The 19,551-nt window shown below is 37.2% G+C and overlaps 2 protein-coding genes and 1 pseudogene across 2 annotated transcripts; 2 read left to right on the plus strand and 1 right to left on the minus strand.

Annotated features, from left to right (window-relative positions):
* Positions 1-419: 419 nt before the first annotated feature.
* Positions 420-19,345, plus strand: LOC148905510 (uncharacterized). Its single transcript, XM_089040080.1, has 11 exons — positions 420-573; positions 7,531-7,598; positions 7,829-7,970; positions 8,190-8,422; positions 12,967-13,425; positions 13,645-13,973; positions 14,096-14,237; positions 14,326-14,793; positions 15,473-15,925; positions 17,999-18,460; positions 18,789-19,345. Exons 2-10 carry the CDS (start codon positions 7,541-7,543, stop codon positions 18,454-18,456), a joined length of 2,742 nt encoding a protein of 913 aa, XP_088896206.1. The 5' UTR covers positions 420-573; positions 7,531-7,540; the 3' UTR covers positions 18,457-18,460; positions 18,789-19,345.
* LOC148905511 (uncharacterized) lies at positions 592-5,801 on the plus strand (annotated as a pseudogene).
* On the minus strand, positions 5,372-7,158 carry LOC148905512 (uncharacterized). The gene is made up of 2 exons (XM_089040112.1): positions 6,691-7,158; positions 5,372-6,396 (listed from the first exon to the last, which is right to left on the minus strand). The coding sequence occupies exons 1-2, from the start codon at positions 6,900-6,902 to the stop codon at positions 5,979-5,981; spliced, it is 630 nt and encodes a 209-aa protein (XP_088896238.1). The 5' UTR covers positions 6,903-7,158; the 3' UTR covers positions 5,372-5,978.
* Positions 19,346-19,551: the final 206 nt, after the last annotated feature.

The raw sequence follows: 19,551 nt of genomic DNA on the forward strand, positions 1-19,551 counted from the left end.
TTGTAGCCGATGCACTAATACAGTTATTAGAATCAAAATGAAATGAAAAATGTAAATTTAAGAATATGATACGTGAACAAAGCGAACCTCTTTAAACTATTTGTAATATATACTTTCCTATAAAAATTTAAGAAGAAGAAAAAGGAGAAGGAGAAGGAGAAGGAGAAGGAGAAGGAGAAGGAGAAGGAGTTCAATTCAAAAAGTCATTAGCAAACGCCCTGTGCGTTTACGTGCGTAGGAGAAGGAGAAGGAGGAGTTCAATTTAAAAAGTCAATAACAAACGCCCTGTGCGTTTACGTGCTTATAGTTATCAATAATCACAATGAATGGCGGTAATTGCAGAATAACAAGACGATGGGACTAATTAGTCTGAAAGCCGGTTTTCTCTTTTTTGAAGTCTTTTCACAAGCGCTGTTCTTTTTGTTTTGTTTTTTGTTAACAGCTTTTGATTAATTTTAACTTGGATGGTCACTGCCACGTGGTTTTTAAATATTTGGTATAAATAGAAGCAAGAGATGCGGTGTAAATTATTGAACATCTCCTAAGTAGAAGGAACAATTCCTGAATTCGAAGGTAAGAGGGATAAATACGTGAATATATATGCTGGCGTAGGTTATATATTCCAGCGGATTTCTACATGCTTTTTATTAAAAAAAAGATAGGAATATTGAAGGAACCGAAGGAAGAAAAGAAAGAAGGGAGGAAAGAAAGAAGCATATCAAGCTTTACTCTATATGTTAGTGTCAAAGTTGGATTAGAGAAAGCTCACTCAATATATGGTATGATCAATTCCATATTTGGATTGTGGCGGAAAAGCGGCAAACAAAAAGGCCGTCGTTTTATGACGAATTCGACATGAACATTTTTGAAGAAGAAAATGAAATAAAAAAAGACAAGTAAAAAAAAAGAAAAACTTTGGAAAATCGAGGAAGTTTTGGAGGAAAGAGAAGGAGAGGTTCTCGTCAAATGGCTGCTAAACTCTTCCCTAGTCCTTTTTCTTAAAGAGTGACACAGGGAAATACGAGTTTGATATGGGAAGGAAAGAAAGATAATTCTTCAATTTGTATTGTCTTTCTTTATAATAACGTCCTTTTTTCACGAGGGTAGCACTTAATAGTCAGTGGCTAACAAACCTGTGGCCCTCATTCCATGATTGAATTGGAATTTAGGAGTTGATTTTTGCGGAGGGAGGAAAACCGGAGAACCCGGAAAACCCTCGAAGCACAGGAGAGAACCAACAAACAACTCTACTCATATACAACACCGAACCCGGCGGGACTCGGACTCGGGTCGCATTGATGAGAGGCGAGCGCTCACACCGCTACACCGCTACGCCACCCGTGCTTCCCATGTGCTGATTCACATGTAAACATGATCCTGATTGTTTCGAACCTGTCGAATAGGAGACGCTGAATTCTCCAGACTTGACTTTAAATTTTGTCCTTCTTATAAAGCTAAACTATGAAATTGAAAATAGATTAATAATTAATGAATGAATTTAATATAGCGCTTATCCATCGCTGTCCTAAGCGCTTTACAATCAATCCAAATCATATGAGATGTACAAGTATAATCATCTACTTATAGCATAGTGAAGGAAAAGTTGCTCCATTTGTTCACAGTATTAGGGAATATATAAGTTTTTTGCCCTTAAAAATCGTTCTTAAATATGCATTATTTGTTAATTAATCCTGTATGATTAATATTAATCGTTTATTGAAAATGAAATTGCCCTTTTTAATGCTTTCTTATTTATCATCTAGTAACTTAACTGTATCTGCGTGGAAATATTTATTCGCATGGTTTTTGGTTATCGACTGAAAGTTTTCACTTTCAAAGTGTTCATACATGAAAATAATAAGGAAATGAGCATTTTCAGCCATACTTGCTTTGGTTCATTGTGCACGGTCAGTAACACGTGATGGTACGATTCAACATCAAAGGCAAAACAATAGCTTTGTTCACGGTGCTTTGTTCTATGGAGTTTCCAAACCATTCCACTCCATAAACTATGCTTATAGCGAATAAATAGAGATAGAAGAAAAATGCCTACATGTTACCATTTTGTCCTTATATGAATTAACCGTAATGAATTGAAAAGAGAATTACTTACAATTCTGTTTAGACTTTTAGACGTAGGTTTTAGAATTTTGGTTATTCCAGCGAAATTCATTCCTTTAGTTTGACTGTTCTTAAAGGGCAACTTACCCCCCAAAATGACCCATTTTTAAGAGAAAGTACATCAATTGAGAAACACAAAAATTTAATTTTTAGAGGGGATAGAGCATCCGTGTTCCTAAAAAAATAATTTCAAAACATCGCATATATCGCTCTGGTGGCCGCCATCTTTGAGCCCGCGATAAATTACCGCATTCAGGTGTGACGTCACAACGTCAACGTGTGTTTGGATATGTAGAGTTTTTCTGTAAGCATGAGAGTTTGAAGTGGCTTTTTCGACAAAATGGTTAATTGTTGCGTGCCTGAATGCACTAACTATTCGACAAAAACAAAAGATGTTAGCTATCACAAGATTCCTAAAGATTTACAAATTCAGAAAGCTTGGATTTCTCGTCTAAGACGAGCAAATCTGCCGCCATTGAAGAATTGCTATGTATGTAGCGAGCACTTCGAGGATGGTTGCTTCGAATCCGACCTTATGGAGCAACTAACAGGCGAAAAAAGAAAAAGGAGGTTAAAGGCTGATGCAATTCCAAGTATTTTTAACTTTTCAACCATCCCTAGTAAAAGAAGAGCTACGACAGAAAACCGTATAAGACGACAACAACAAAAAGAGGTAGGTGATTTGTAGTTTGTGTTCGCACGTGCACTGCTAGATTGTCAGTGTAATATGTAAGTCTTATATATATATTAGAGCTATTTCGTGACTGGTCTGTGACTGTGCTCAGACCAAACCAATGCATTAAATTCTTAATACTAAGTTTACCGCTGCGGGTTTAGTTATGATGAATTGCGGATGAATAAGTTATACGCTCTTTCATATGGAGTCAATGAAAGTCCTATAAACAATTAAAGCTTGAGTGTCGTCTCAACTATCGGAATCAGTGAGAACCCCAGTAACTGCCATTCATTGTTATTTGTATTTGTTCTATAAATGATTATGTTTACTTCTTTTTCCCCATAAGACATTGGATAACCTACTGACTCCAACTACACATGCACTTGATGAAATGGTTGAAGAATCTGATATGGAGGTTTCCTTCGATGAAACACCTTCCAGCAAAAGGGACTTTGGAGTCCAGTGCTGTCTGGATGAAAAGCTTTCAATACGAAAAAGCACCTCAACCCAAACAGAAAATGTGGATGTTAGTGTTGAGACTTCTGATGCCTGCATTCAAGTAGAAGGAAATTCAACATTTGAGCAATTGAACAGTATCCTGCATGACCATCCATACAGCTATACTGCTCCCTCTGTACCCATGAGTGTGTCACCACAAAAGTCTTGCAAGAATGATGTATCACCACAGAAATCTGCAAAGTCCTGTGGGTCTTTTCCTTTGTCAGATGAAGAAGTGAATCTTTTTTCAAGTGATGAAGAGGATGAATACATTATCTCATCACAAGAAACAAATTCTTCAACAGACAAAGAGTCTGAACCTGAGTATCACTTTGACACCTACATCAAAGAGCCAAAGTATTTGGTATTTGCAGCATGCCTAGGTGAACTGTTCAGGTTTTGTATCAACTGTGGTTCCATCGTAACTGACACCAACATTACCTGCACAGGAAGCATGGTAACGGTTAAAACCATATGTATGAAAGGTCACAACTGCTTGTGGAATTCCCAGCCTCTCATCAATCGTGCACCGGTAGGAAACCTTCTAATCTGCTCATCTATTTTGTTCACTGGTAACACTTTTACAAGAATCCAAAACTTTGCCTCATGTCTTGGGTTACGATTTATCAGTGAAAAAGTTTTTTACCAAAATCAGAATAGGTATCTATTTCCTGTAATAAATGATACCTGGGAAAGAGAAAGAAGAGCCGTTTTACAAGAACTGTCAAGTAAGCCTCTTGTATACTTGAATGGGGATGGACGGTGTGACAGCCCTGGCCATAATGCCAAGTATGGTACATACACATTTATGGACAATGACTCAGGGAAGATAGTTTCCTTCTCTGTGGTTCAGGTCACAGAAACAACATCTTCAAATGCTATGGAGAAAGAAGGTTTCATTAGGAGTCTTGGTAGTCTTGAGGATGAGGACGATATTAACATCAAGAGGATAACTACTGACAGACATACCTCAATCACTAGCACCATGGAAAAAGATTACAGCCACATCAAACACCAATATGACGTATGGCATTTGTCAAAATCTGTTGTGAAGAAACTCAACAAGAAGGCCAAGTTGAAAAAAAGTGCTGACCTTTCACATTGGATCCAGTCGGTCTCAAACCATCTGTGGTGGTGTGCAGCAACATGCAATGGTAGTGTGCAGCTGTTGAGAGAGAAGTGGGTCTCTATCTTGCATCATGTGACAAACAAGCATTCTTGGAGAGATGCAGAGATCTTCAAAAAATGTGACCATCCTTGACTAACCCGGAGAGAAGCTCGTAAAAAGTGCTGGCTAAAACCAGGATCTGCAGCTCATGTAGCCCTTGAAGAAGTGGTCCTTCAACCAAAACTGCTGAAGGACTTGGCAAAGCTCACTGACTTCTGTCACACAGGTGGGCTTGAAGTATACCACTCCACGATCCTGAAGTACTGCCCAAAGAGAGAGCACTTCTCCTACAAGGGTATGGTTGCTAGAACACAACTGGCAGCCATTGACAACAACCACAACACAGGAAGGAACCAAGCTGTGATTCAAAAGCCGGGGACAAGGATGGGAGAGGCAAGATACCGCCCATGTTTTCCAAAAATGCACAAGCGTTGGGTAGTTAAGCCTGTGTTGGAAAAGAAAAGTTATTCTTTCCTTCCTGAGCTTCAAAAGAAAGTGCTGGGATTGTGTGATGGCTCAGAAGTTGACCTCCAGGAAATTGAAGAAGTAGACCTACCAGCAAACATTGCAAGTTTGCCTGCACCGGATAAACAGGAATTGATTCAGAAACACCGGTCCAGGTTTTCAAGATAATCTAAATTAGAATTAGCCTTTGTGTACCTGCAGGTCATATGACCCTCCACTGTTTGGTCCTTCTTCCCCTCCCTCAAGTCCCAATCCCCCTCTGCTTTGCAGGCTATCTTTGGACAGTCGTGTAAAATACTGGTAAAAGATATCCCTTAATGAAAAAAGCTCCCAGATATGGAAAGGTACACGACAGACCCAAGTATAAATGCTATATACAAAATATGTAATTTTTAAAAATGACAAGGGGACCTGATGAAACGGGCAGATAAGTATGCAGTACCTTTTAGATGTTCAAATGAAAATTTTATTAAAATATTATTTCCATTTAGGTAAGAATTGACTGTAAAAAAGAGGTCTTTTCTTTACCTATCTACACTACCTTATATATGGGAGTCTCCCCCAGTATGAATATATTAAAGAAAAATATCCAATTGAATGGTGACATTTGCTTCAGCATATTTAACTTTTTTGCTGCCAGGACTCGTATAACTGCAAATTTTGCTTGGTTGGCTAGTGATCGTGTTCACTAGTGCTTTGTACACTAGGTTCACTATTCAGCTGGGTATTTTGTTTAGTGTGTTTTTAATAATAAAATATGTAAAACATTCAAAAAATGTTTGTACCAACAAAAAGCTTTTTATATAAAAAAGAAATTTATATAACACACCTTTCCGTGTACTGCATCCTAAATGAATACATGATTCTTATGCATATTGGTCTCAGCTTTTTCTAGTCTATGTTTTTGTTTTCAATTATCTTGCAATTAAATATGCCAAAAAATTGCAATTCCAGGAATTTTTCCTGATAGAAAAAAATCCACTCTGTATAGTAACTGAAGTAAGGAATAAATAAAATGTATATATTCACTCCATGCAACATTATATCAAGCTAATCATCTGCATAATGAAAACCCTCAAACTGAAAGTCCTCCTCTAGTCCAGGAGGAGGGAAGTGTGCTCTGATGCACATGACAGCACAAGAGGGCAGAACAACCCGAACTTCCTTTCCAAGAACTCCCCAGCACCATCTTGCTAGTTGTCTATATGCAATGTGTTTGTACTGCTTCTGCTCTGGGCCTTCATAAGCATCTCTGTATTGCTGTTTGTACTGAGCCCATGCGGTTCGAAGAACATACTTATTGCCACAAACAGGTAAGAATCCAGGATGTTGAGTAATGCATGGTGGTGGTTCATCAGCATCTCCATCTTCAACAACAGACTGGCATGTTGCAACTACTTTTTGGATTTCTTGGCAACAAATGCATTCAGCTATTGTATCCATAATTTGGCAGCTACCACAGGTACACCTATTAACAAATAAAACAATCCTTAGTATTTTTGAACACTATCAATGATTGTCCCAAGTGAGAGTATATACACAAATTGTGACACAACTATATCCCTGAATCTGTGTCCTACAGTATATAACTTATTGACAACCAAGCGATGTTTAATTGTGACAGTTGGTTTTGCTTTTGGTTGCAAAGGTCGTGAGGCAGATTAAAATGCATAAATATACAGTGCAAGAAAGTGGTAAACACGACTGTAAAAAAAGGATACGTAGTTGAGTTTTATCGTGATAAGAAAGAAGTAAAACTTACCAATCTGAATTTGTTAGTCGATTGTTCTCTTGTTCATCGTCTTCAATAATGTCACTGTCAGATCCTTCTCTGAACTCTTCATCTGAGGAGATTTCTATTTCTGGTTCGAACTGATATGGCCGTAAAACAAACTCGTCCGTTTCTAAAAATTCTTGAGCAAAATCGTCTCTCGAGCTGTCCGAGTCTTCGGAAAAAGAATTAGACTCTGACATGCCTTTAATTGAATGACCAGGCCGTATTTCGTTCGTAAAATATTGAGTAAAACGTCTCAGAAACAGGGGAAGAAGTCAACCAAACGCTCGTAAACAACTTGACGCCGTGAACTCTTATGACGTTGTGACGTCATTACCTGTTTTTCTGAGCCCGCGATAAAAGTGCAAGATGGCGGCCACCAGAGCGATATATGCGATGTTTTGAAATTATTTTTTTAGGAACACGGATGCTCTATCCCCTCTAAAAATTGAATTTTTGTGTTTCTCATTTGATGTACTTTCTCTTAAAAATGGGTCATTTTGGGGGGTAAGTTGCCCTTTAACTGATATGTAAATTTTGGTGTTACTTTTATTATTGGCTTTACTCAATTCTGTTAGGACTTAAATCACGACTACTTATTACCAAATATGGATTAATCTCACTTATTATTTGACACTTTATTTTATTTTATCTTAACTAAATCAATGTTCTTCTTATCACTGATTTAGTTAACACAATCTCGTACATAACACATAAATAACTCGATTTCTATTGTTTTTTCTGCGTGCTCATTTCATGTTTAAAAGTAAGCCATGTGAGGGGAAAAAAGCATATTAATTTATTAATTATCTTTTGACGCTTAACTAGGTGATTAACGATGGAGACTCACATACTTATTTTGCTAGCCATCTCTGGGTTGTTTTCTTATTCTCAAGGTAAGTCGTGAGAATACAAACCAAATATCAACCAAACAACTAAGTTCTTAATCAACCACCTAGCAGCCACCTAGTCACTTTAACAACTGCTCTACATTCAACTAACCAGCCACAACCAGCCAATGGCAACTTACTTCAACAGTAAGCTAGTGCTCACTCCCTGTGTCCTTCATTCCATCCCTCTGTTATACGCCTTACTAACCCACGCTTTGTTGTTTGTACATTTACAGCATCCCTGCCTCCTACAGAATGCAGCACATCCTATGATAAAGTAGGTGGCTTTATCGATAAGGCGGACAGAGCAATGCCAGAATTACTTATCAATGATGGCAAAGTAGCGGAAGGGAAAACATTTGAGGAATCAGTACACAGGTGAGAACTTCTGGGAGCGTAGTCTCTCGTAGATCTGACACCAAAGAGGAGAGAGTGGGCCTTCGAAAATCTTGGAATCCTCATTTAAAGCTTGGCTACACCCGTGAAAGCAAATAGTAATATTTGTCAGTCACCTCCCCCTCCTCCAATCATGTAATCCCTGTTTCCTGCTCTGGGATATTCATTAAAAGGTGTGACTTAATAATTCTTAATTTCCAGCCTAGCCTGTCGATGCGCTGCCAAGGCCAAAGAAAAGGGCTACAAGGTGTTTGGTTTACAGAACATCGTGGAATGCTGGAGCGGACCTGATGCTGAGGCGAACTACAATAAATATGGCATGGCTGAGGCATCAAAGTTCTACCAGTTCGATGGGAAACCTCCCTGTGACAAATCTAAGGAACAAGAGTGTGTTGGTGGTCCTTGGGCTAACTATGTCTATCGTCTAAAAGAGGGTGAGCTTGGAGAATATTTATTTCTGGATAGCGATTGATAATAACTATAACATTGGTGTCGTTAAGGAGAACTTACCTATTCACCAGTCACGATTGCTATAAAAAGGTTTAAGAGCGACTGTCTGTAAGGATCGACCAAAATCGAATTTTCATGGCACAAGTCAAAAAATCGATTTCGCTCATATTTGGTTTTTAGATAGCCCTTAGTGAAAAATAAATCGAGGTGTTGTTAGTTTTGAAAAAAAAATTTTTTTCCCACGAAATTTACGAAAATAGATTTCGCCCAAATGCAGGGGGGAAATGACCGACGAGGTCAAGGAATTTAGTACAAAAATAAGCGCATCCTACAGCTAAACTACTTAACAATTTTTTCGGTTGGTACTTTTTACCGAAGGAATAGGTATTCCTCTTGCTTTTCGTTGTATTTATTCTAGAATATTTGGCGATTTAAGATTCGAAATAATTTTTCTACCGTGTACACTTTTTCCAAAGTTTAAAAATGCAAATTAAGGCCTTAAAATACTGCTTATAAAAACTATGTGCGGAGATACCAAATTATTCAAAACCTACACCCAGAGGATTATCTAATGTATTTCTATCAGATTCAAAAGAAAAATCTCTGGGCAAATCATTTTTAGCTTTCCGTTGAGGTCTTTTTACGATCTCTATTTCGCGATATTTCAACCGTAAACAGCTTGTTGCGTTACCTCCACCGACGTGACTATAATTTTAATTGCAATCATTCCATCGCTGAATTTTGCTAAAACTAGGGGATCAAACCAAGAAAAAGACATCATAGTAATATTCAACACATTTCAATTGAGATATATTGACAAATTTTATCACATACTTTTTTAACTCATTCTATTGCGTGACACAAAGCATGCTTTGTCGGTAAAAAGTATGTGAACTAAACCGGTTCCAATCTCACATTTTTGCGATTGATATATGCTTTCACAAGATCTTCAGCGTGACTTTGAAACAGCTGAACTGTCCTCATTTAGATGCAGAACATTTCCAAACATTCAACATATATTAACATCATAAAAATGGTGCGTGTTGCCAACCAGCGAAATTCGCTCGTGTAAATAACTTAAATTAGGCTGCGTTCATAATGTATGAAAGGGGGGAGGGGGGCAGGTGAAATTGAGGGGGGATCGGGAAAATTTTGGTAGGAAAAAGGAGGGGATGCACAATTTTTGAAAGAAGCTACAAGCCTTGCTTAGGGGGAACCGTATTTTTTTGCATAACTTTAAGGGGGATGTTGAGAATTATTCTGGACATTTCAAACTTCTACCTGGCACCCCTCCCCCTCTGCCATACATTATGAACGCAGCCTTATATAACAAAAACAACAAAACAAATAAAAATCAATACTTTTATAATATTGCGTAAAGATGATTAGGATTAGTAACGCATTTTATCGAAATAATTATATGAACATTTATATATACAGAATATATATGTACGTATGACGTGTATGTGTGGAATATGTGAATATAGATATTATGCGCATACATAAACATACGTCTATACTCGTAGAGTGCACGCACTAAAACCGTGAACATTAAATAGTACTAATTAGTACTATTTCATACAGAATCCTTCGTTTTCTATTGTTTAATTATCACTATTTAGTGCTAAAAATTAGTATTTGTTTCACGGATTTAGTGTGAGCACTCTAACTTATTTGAAACTAAGTTGATGTGCAACTATGTACAAAACGCCAAATAAAATATGTTTGTCTGTCTATAAAAAGTTTATACACTTATTTCAAAAAAGTTAGTCACCCGAAAAGCTATAAAGCTGAGGCCGACAAGGATTATGGGTAGATTCATTTTACACGTTCAACCGCTTGATAACTGTTCATGGACTTGCGAATCTTTTACGGGTTATAGTCTCACCTCTTCTGAGCATCATCGAGCTGCAGTTTGTATCAAAAAAGCTTTGTATATATATGCTTCCTTGATATGAAAAGTTTCCCATGATGCTCATATCAGTGATCCCAGCTTTCTAGGTTTTTGGTGACTAACTTTATTGAAATAAGTGTATACATTTATCTCTGAAACGATAATTAATATAGATCTTAGACTTGCTCCAGTACTTCTCGGTCGAAGTTACCGGGAAGTACTCCAGCGAGAGAGATGGATGCCTGGGTTGGTGCGAAAGATTACTTTAATTATTCAACATGATGACACAACAAGGAAAAAGATTTAAAAAAATAATCAATGTCAAACCCTCCTTTGGGGCATTGGTATTTGTTATTGAATATAGGATACTTTTATCAAGTTAGCGTTATTTACCAAATGTCAAAAGTAGTACGTAGGAGGACTAACTACCACAATGTGCGTATTTTCGTCAGAATGCAATTTTCATATATCTTCTTCACTAGAATCCGAGAAGCAATTTCATCTATACCAGCTTTATCTCAAGAGCAGGAACAGGACTTGCCTAGTTGTTCGAGCTTGTCTGATATAGCTTCTTGCGTTTGACGGGTAACGACTCGACTGACTTATTTCTGTCTCTTCGATCATAGCTACACAGACCTCCAACTATAGAACTAAACGAACAAACCACTTCCATGTTTATACAGTGCTTGCTGAACTTTCCCATGGAAAGATGGCACGTGATTTTAATCATTGCGGCAGTCAACTCAATGTTAGTTTCATGCATTATCAAAACAATGTTTATTGAAGGAAATTGCTATTATTAAATGCTACTGGATTAGTAAAACCATATTTTGAAAATCCAATGAAAGAGCTGCTAAATAAAATAAAGTTAGTTCACTGATATATTTAGTTTGAAAGTTATTGTTCGATTTTCATCTGCGTGTTCATCTTACTGACAAAGCATGCTTTGTGTCAGTCACGCAATAGAATGAGTTAAAAAAAGTATGTGATAAAATATGTTAATATTTCGCAATTGAAATGTGTTGGATATTACTATGATGTCTTTTTCTTGGTTTGATCCCCTAGTTTTAGCAAAATTCAGCGATGGAATGATTGCAATTAAAATTATAGTCACGTCGGTGGAGGTAACGCAACAAGCTGTTTACGATTGAAATATCGCGAAATAGAGATCGTAAAAAGACCTCAACGGAAAGCTAAAAATGATTTGCCCAGAGATTTTTCTTTTGAATCTGATAGAAATACATTAGATAATCCTCTGGGTGTAGGTTTTGAATAATTTGGTATCTCCGCACATAGTTTTTATAAGCAGTATTTTAAGGCCTTAATTTGCATTTTTAAACTTTGGAAAAAGTGTACACGGTAGAAAAATTATTTCGAATCTTAAATCGCCAAATATTCTAGAATAAATACAACGAAAAGCAAGAGGAATACCTATTCCTTCGGTAAAAAGTACCAACCGAAAAAATTGTTAAGTAGTTTAGCTGTAGGATGCGCTTATTTTTGTACTAAATTCCTTGACCTCGTCGGTCATTTCCCCCCTGCATTTGGGCGAAATCTATTTTCGTAAATTTCGTGGGAAAAATTTTTTTTTTTCAAAACTAACAACACCTCGATTTATTTTACACTAAGGGCTATCTAAAAACCAAATATGAGCGAAATCGATTTTTTGACTTGTGCCGATGTTTGGTCGACTCTTACAGAAAGTCGCTCTTAAAATATGTAGGAGGTTTTTCTTCAGTTTTAAGCTCATGCATAAGACCAATTTGTGAAGTAGATCGTTTTCTGATATGTGTCATCCCGCCTTCGTAATCTATGAAGTGAAAAATATCGATAAATTAGAAAATTATAAAACGTAAAGCAACGAAAACAAGAGGATACGTAGTGCTTCACGCGATATATACCTCTGTACACCTCTCCTGTCGAGCTGACATTCTGCGAAAATATGCTGAAATGTCATTTCACCTATATGCTAATGATACTCAGTTGTACATTCCTTTCTCCTGCAACAATGCCTTATCTCTTAATGAAGCACTGGGGAAAACTGAAAATTGTTTAAAAGACATTCAGATAATTGATTGACTTTGAGCAAGCTTAAGACAAAACTGAATTTCTTCTCGTTTCCTACAAGCACGTAAAAGAACCACTGAAGATGTAAAGAAACCCTGGCAGTGACCACCCTCAGTGTCTCCACTTCATACTAACCATCTCTCATGCTTGTAAATTGCATAAAAAGTAATCTGTCATTCACAACTCAATGTAAAGCGCCTTTGATTACACCCATATGGAAAGGGCGCTATATATATCATAAATCATTATCATTTATTATCATTATGAATTGAGGAAAATGAGCTAGCCGATCTAAACAAAATACTCGAACTGAAACAAAAACAAAAACAAAAACAGAAACGAAAAAGACTATCAGCAACACTATTAAACACGACACGAGCCTTCGGACTCGTTAAGGAATACCAATGTGGAATAATGCTTATGATATCTCGGTCAGCCAATAGCTCAAAATACAGGACCTTCAGAACCAGATTATGTCGCTGAAGGTATTTTGTTTGAGGTATTTTGTTATTATTATTATTATTATTATTATTATTATTATTATTATTATTATTATCATTATTATAGCTGAACCGTGTCTCTCTGCACTTGGAATGCAAGACAAAACCATTCCCGATTCTAGTATCACAGCCTCTTCCATGTGGGATGCAAACCATTCACCATCCAGGGCAAGACTTGGTACAGTTAAAGAGGGCGCCAAGAGAGGCGGGTGGTCGGCAAAAACGAGTAATGTGAACCAATGGATCCAAGTAGATTTGGGTAAAGTTGTCAAGGTTACTGGTATCGCAACACAAGGTCGTCAAGATTATGGCCAATGGGTAAAATCCTATTCTTTGCAATACAGCTTGGATGGAGGTCATTTTGAAGACTACCAAGGAGGTCGGGTGTTAACGGGAAATAGTGACCGTAACAGCATAGTTGGCCATAGTTTGGAGCCCGCCATTATTGCAAGATACATCAGGATCCGTCCCAAGTCTTGGCATGGACACACATCTATGAGATTCGAAATCTACGGATGTACAAGTGGTAAGTAATACCAGCACAAGAAGCCCTGACAGGAAGCCGAGGCAAACATTGGGCGCCATTTTTTTGTTGTCCTTACTTAACTCGCGATTGAATTTTGAAGTATTGATTCAATGAAGATGCCGAATAACTGCATTTAGTTGTCCTTTTTTATTGATTAACGTTTTTTACTTTTAAGGTTATTTCAATCATCTTTTCGTTTGATTCTATTTTGTGTTTAAGGATTTCCAATTCCTGCCAGCCCAGCGTGTGGATATGCTCTTGGCCTTCAATCGCAGGTTGTAAGCGATTCCCAAATGAGTGCCTCTTCTAAATGGAATTCCGCTCATAGGGCGGCCAATGGTAGGCTACATTTCCGTGCCGGTGGAAAAAGAACTGGAGCGTGGTCCGCTAAATACGATAATGCTGAACAGTGGCTCCAAGTAGACTTCAGAAAAATTGCAAAAATCACTAAAATAGCGACTCAAGGTCGTCAGGATCTTGACCAGTGGGTGAAGAGTTACACACTTTCGTACAGCAGAGATGGTGTATTTTGGGCACAGTACCCAGAGGTGAGCAAATTGAAATATCGTCTAGCTAATGTACTTGGAGAGGGTCTCGATTCATTTTTGGTGCATTATTTTTTAAGGAAGAAACTACTGTTGGGTTTTGACAGCAATTTTTGAAATTATAGGTACTTTCTGGAAATTCTGATCGATCGACTGTTGTCACTCATGAACTGAAACAAGTGATATACGCTCGTTATCTGCGGATTCATCCTCAAAGTTGGCATGGATACATTTCCCTGAGGGCTGAGGTCTATGGATGCACTTCAGGTAAGAATAAAGATTGGGCTATTTTGGTGGTTGAGTAATTTTTAATATCTGGGGTTCGATGAGTATTGTACTTTTGTCATTCGCTCAGGATTTAATGTTCCAGCTGAAACGTGCCTTTCTGCATTTGGAATGCAAGACAAAACCATTCCCGATTCTAGTATCACAGCCTCTTCCATGTGGGATGCAAACCATTCACCATCCAGGGCAAGACTTGGTACAGTTAAAGAGGGCGCCAAGAGAGGCGGGTGGTCGGCAAAAACGAGTAATGTGAACCAATGGATCCAAGTAGATTTGGGTAAAGTTGTCAAGGTTACTCGTATCGCAACACAAGGTCGTCAAGATTATGGCCAATGGGTAAAATCCTATTCTTTGCAATACAGCTTGGATGGAGGTCATTTTGAAGACTACCAAGGAGGTCGGGTGTTAACGGGAAACAGTGACCGTAACAGCATAGTTGGCCATATTTTGGAGCCCGCCATTATTGCAAGATACATCAGGATACGTCCCAAGTCTTGGTATGGACACATATCTCTGCGATTCGAAATCTACGGATGTGGTAAGTAATACAAGCACAAGATTCGAAGGGTTACGACAATCGCTTCTTTCAGCTCTAGCGCGTCTCGTATGTGATCCCTGACAGGAAGTTGAGGCAAACATTGGGCGCCATTTTTTTTGTCCTTACTTAACTCGCGATTGAATTTTGAAGTATTGATTCAATGAAGATGTCGAATAACTGCCTTTAGTTGTTCCTTTTTATTGATTAACGTTTTTTACTTTTAAGGTTATTTCAATCATCTTTTCGTTTGGTTCTATTTTGTGTTCAAGGATTTCCAATTCCTGCTAGCCCAGCGCGTGGATATGCATTGCATATGCATATGGATGTCCATATAGAAAGGGCGCTGTATAAATCATAAATCATAATTATTTATTATCATTATGAATTGAGGAAAATGAGCTAACCGATCTAAACAAAATACTAAAACAAAAACAGAAACGAAAAAGACTATCAGCAACACTATTAAACGCGAGCCTTCGGACTCGTTAAGGAATACCAAGGTTGAATAATGCTTATGAGATCTCGGTCAGCCAATAGCTCAAAATACAGGACCTTCAGAACCAGATTATGTCGCTGAAGGTATTTTGTTTGAGGTATTTTGTTATTATTATTATTATTATTATTATTATTATTATTATTATTATTATTATTATTATTATTATTATTATTATTATTATAGCTGAACCGTGTCTCTCTGCACTTGGAATGCAAGACAAAACCATTCCCGATTCTAGTATCACAGCCTCTTCCATGTGGGATGCAAACCATTCACCATCCAGGGCAAGACTTGGTACAGTTAAAGAGGGCGCCAAGAGAGGCGGGTGGTCGGCAAAAACGAGTAATGTGAACCAATGGATCCAAGTAGATTTGGGTAAAGTTGTCAAGGTTACTCGTATCGCAACACAAGGTCGTCAAGATTATGGCCAATGGGTAAAATCCTATTCTTTGCAATACAGCTTGGATGGAGGTCATTTTGAAGACTACCAAGGAGGTCGGGTTTTAACGGGAAACAGTGACCGTAACAGCATAGTTGGCCATATTTTGGAGCCCGCCATTATTGCAAGATACATCAGGATACGTCCCAAGTCTTGGTATGGACACATATCTCTGCGATTCGAAATCTACGGATGTGGTAAGTAATACAAGCACAAGATTCGAAGGGTTACGACAATCGCTTCTTTCAGCTCTAGCGCGTCTCGTATGTGATCCCTGACAGGAAGTTGAGGCAAACATTGGGCGCCATTTTTTTTGTCCTTACTTAACTCGCGATTGAATTTTGAAGTATTGATTCAATGAAGATGTCGAATAACTGCCTTTAGTTGTTCCTTTTTATTGATTAACGTTTTTTACTTTTAAGGTTATTTCAATCATCTTTTCGTTTGGTTCTATTTTGTGTTCAAGGATTTCCAATTCCTGCTAGCCCAGCGCGTGGATATGCATTGCATATGCATATGGATGTCCATATAGAAAGGGCGCTGTATAAATCATAAATCATAATTATTTATTATCATTATGAATTGAGGAAAATGAGCTAACCGATCTAAACAAAATACTAAAACAAAAACAGAAACGAAAAAGACTATCAGCAACACTATTAAACGCGAGCCTTCGGACTCGTTAAGGAATACCAAGGTTGAATAATGCTTATGAGATCTCGGTCAGCCAATAGCTCAAAATACAGGACCTTCAGAACCAGATTATGTCGCTGAAGGTATTTTGTTTGAGGTATTTTGTGAATATTATCATTATTATTATTGTTATTATTATTATTTATTACCATTCTTATTCTTGTTCTATTTATTACAATTATTATTATTATTAATATTATTATTGATGTCTGAAATTGACCAAAAGCCTTTACATCCAAAAAATAAACTTCTACTCTACAACCGATATGTTCTTTCAAAAATTTCATGGCACTTCACTGTTTTTGCTGATCTATCCAAGACTTGGGTTCAGGAAAGTCTTGATTCCCTGGTATTATCGTATGCTCGTAAATGGCTAGATATCCCCATATGTGGAACTCTAAGTAACATTTTTCTCCTTTGTAATAAATATGGGTCAAAACATCTTTCCCCCTTCAATAAAGTTCATCCAGTGTCAATCAGTCATCAGGAAAGCTCTAAAGAATTCCCCCAATGAGTCAATCAAACAACTTTGGAAATGAACAAGTTGTCACACTAATCTTCAGTATGATGTCTACAAATCCACTAAAGACGTGATTAAAGACTTTCATGCTATAAACGAGGATAAATTACAAAATCAACTGGTATCACAAGGCAGCTTCTTTTCAAGTGTAATGAAATTCTCACTCCCTAAGTTGAACAGCATCTGGTCTACAGTCCAATCTAAACTACCAAAAAACCAATTCGCTACATTAACAATACTTTAAACACATGTAAAAATCTGGCAAAATGGGGTCTTTCACCATCTTCAGATTGCTCTTTATGCCTTCAACCTGAATCTCTTCTCCATGTGATTGCTGGTTGCAACATATATCTTGAGCAAGGTCGATTTACTTGGAGACACGACTCCGTACTTCTCTCCCTAGCCAAAGCACTCCAGTCTGTTGCTGATGCTTCCTTATATGTTGACCTCTCTAGTTTTAAAAACCCCTCATCTATAACTGGCGATGATTACCGTCCTGTTCTGTTACTATCTACTAAAAATGATGAGTGTCTCTACGCTCTTGAGCTAACAGTGGGTTATGAATCAAATCTACAAAATAACATAACTCGTAAAAACGCGAAATATAAGGAGTCTGTTCAAAGTTTGAAAAATCAGTATAAAAATGTAGTCTTCATTAACCTATCCATCAGTGCACTTGGTGTATTCGCTAACGATTCTGCTAATTTTATCAACATGTTAGAAGACCTTGATTTCAATAACAATGATCGCCTTTACATCATCAGAAAGTTAATAAATATTGCAATTAGATCATCATATTATATTTTCTGCTGCAGGAACAAAGAATGGAAGAGTCCTGAGTTAATGCAGTAATAATAGTCTTCATATTTTTTTTTTCTTTTTCTTTTTGTCATTTGTCACATTTTGTATTCGATTCAAGTAGCCAATTGTAAATTACCTATAAGTAGCGAGATTTACGATTGTATTTGGGAAAAACTCAATAAAGTTTTCATTGTTATTATTATTATTATTATTATTATTATTATTATTATTATTATTATTATTATTATTATTATAGCTGAACCGTGTCTCTCTGCACTTGGAATGCAAGACAAAACCATTCCCGATTCTAGTATCACAGCCTCTTCCATGTGGGATGCAAACCATTCACCATCCAGGGCAAGACTTGGTACAGTTAAAGAGGGCGCCAAGAGAGGCGGGTGGTCGGCAAAAACGAGTAATGTGAACCAATGGATCCAAGTAGATTTGGGTAAAGTTGTCAAGGTTACTCGTATCGCAACACAAGGTCGTCAAGATTATGGCCAATGGGTAAAATCCTATTCTTTGCAATACAGCTTGGATGGAGGTCATTTTGAAGACTACCAAGGAGGTCGGGTGTTAACGGGAAATAGTGACCGTAACAGCATAGTTGGCCATAGTTTGGAGCCCGCCATTATTGCAAGATACATCAGGATCCGTCCCAAGTCTTGGCATGGACACATATCTCTGCGATTCGAAATCTACGGATGTACTTAATTTTGTAAGTTTAGGTATTATTTGTATTTGCTTTTGTCTGTTAATTACGGCATTGACCTGATCCATCTTACCATCTTCCGCATATCCCATAAAAGACAATTAACAATTAAATAATAATAATTATTCTTTTTATATGTTTTTTTTTGTTTGAGTCTGATTTGGACGGGGCTTATGGAACCTTGGACTTTTCCATCCATCCAATTCCTTTATTTATCGGTCATCTCCTTGATAGAAATAGTGAGAATTATTTACTGAAAAAAAAAAAAAAAAAAAAAAAAAAAAAAAAAGAATTAATAAAGGTTCAAATATGCTTTTCTGTTTATACTTTGCAGGCTTTGAAAAGGAACCATTACCACGAATGAAAACCGCGGATTCACTGATCGTTTGAATTAAATTAATATAAAGATAGTTTAAGTGTTGTAATGTAAATTGTCTGATGATTCTCTTACATTAGTTTGAAAGCAGCATAGCTTCAACGATTCTGTGTTCAGCTTTTGCACAACTCAAATCCTTTCATTTTTCCATTTACTTCATCTTACCACCATGGATAATCATAGCGTTGTAAGATTTGTATGTTATTTGAGTTTAATGTTAACTGAACATTATGGCCCTTTTTCATACATTTGTTTCATCGTTTTAATCTTAATCTGAATCCCTTTTCAAAGAGTGCTTTTTGAGTTTTTGTAAACTAGAGCAGTTTGGATAATGAACGTGCATAAACGCATCCAAGGAAATTGTCTTCACATTTTTCTGTAAAAGTATGGATCCCCCCCCCTCTCTCTTGTTTTTAAACCCACATCGTAAGTTGACTAATCATCAATAAGGCTTATGTAGACATAAATATAAACACTTGACTAGTAATAAAGCAAGCAAACTATTTAAAAAAAAACGTTTTTATGATTTGTTTATACAAAGGCATTCGTTTGTATACAGTCAATTCACAAATGGTTGCCGTCGACCAACTCAAGCCTACGCGCGACTGCATAGAAAGGGACTATGTGTAGAAATCACTAAAACAGGCAACTTCATAATTCTATCTGGTAAGGTTTGACTTGGTTTACAGGACGGGTCCTTTGCTGGCAAGCTGGCAGTGTT

Source organism: Actinia tenebrosa, unplaced genomic scaffold (assembly GCF_029948245.1).
Source record: "Actinia tenebrosa isolate PJP-AT-01 unplaced genomic scaffold, QUT_ActTen_1.0 PGA_scaffold7__59_contigs__length_16204524, whole genome shotgun sequence".
NCBI classification, from domain to species: Eukaryota; Metazoa; Cnidaria; class Anthozoa; order Actiniaria; family Actiniidae; genus Actinia; species Actinia tenebrosa.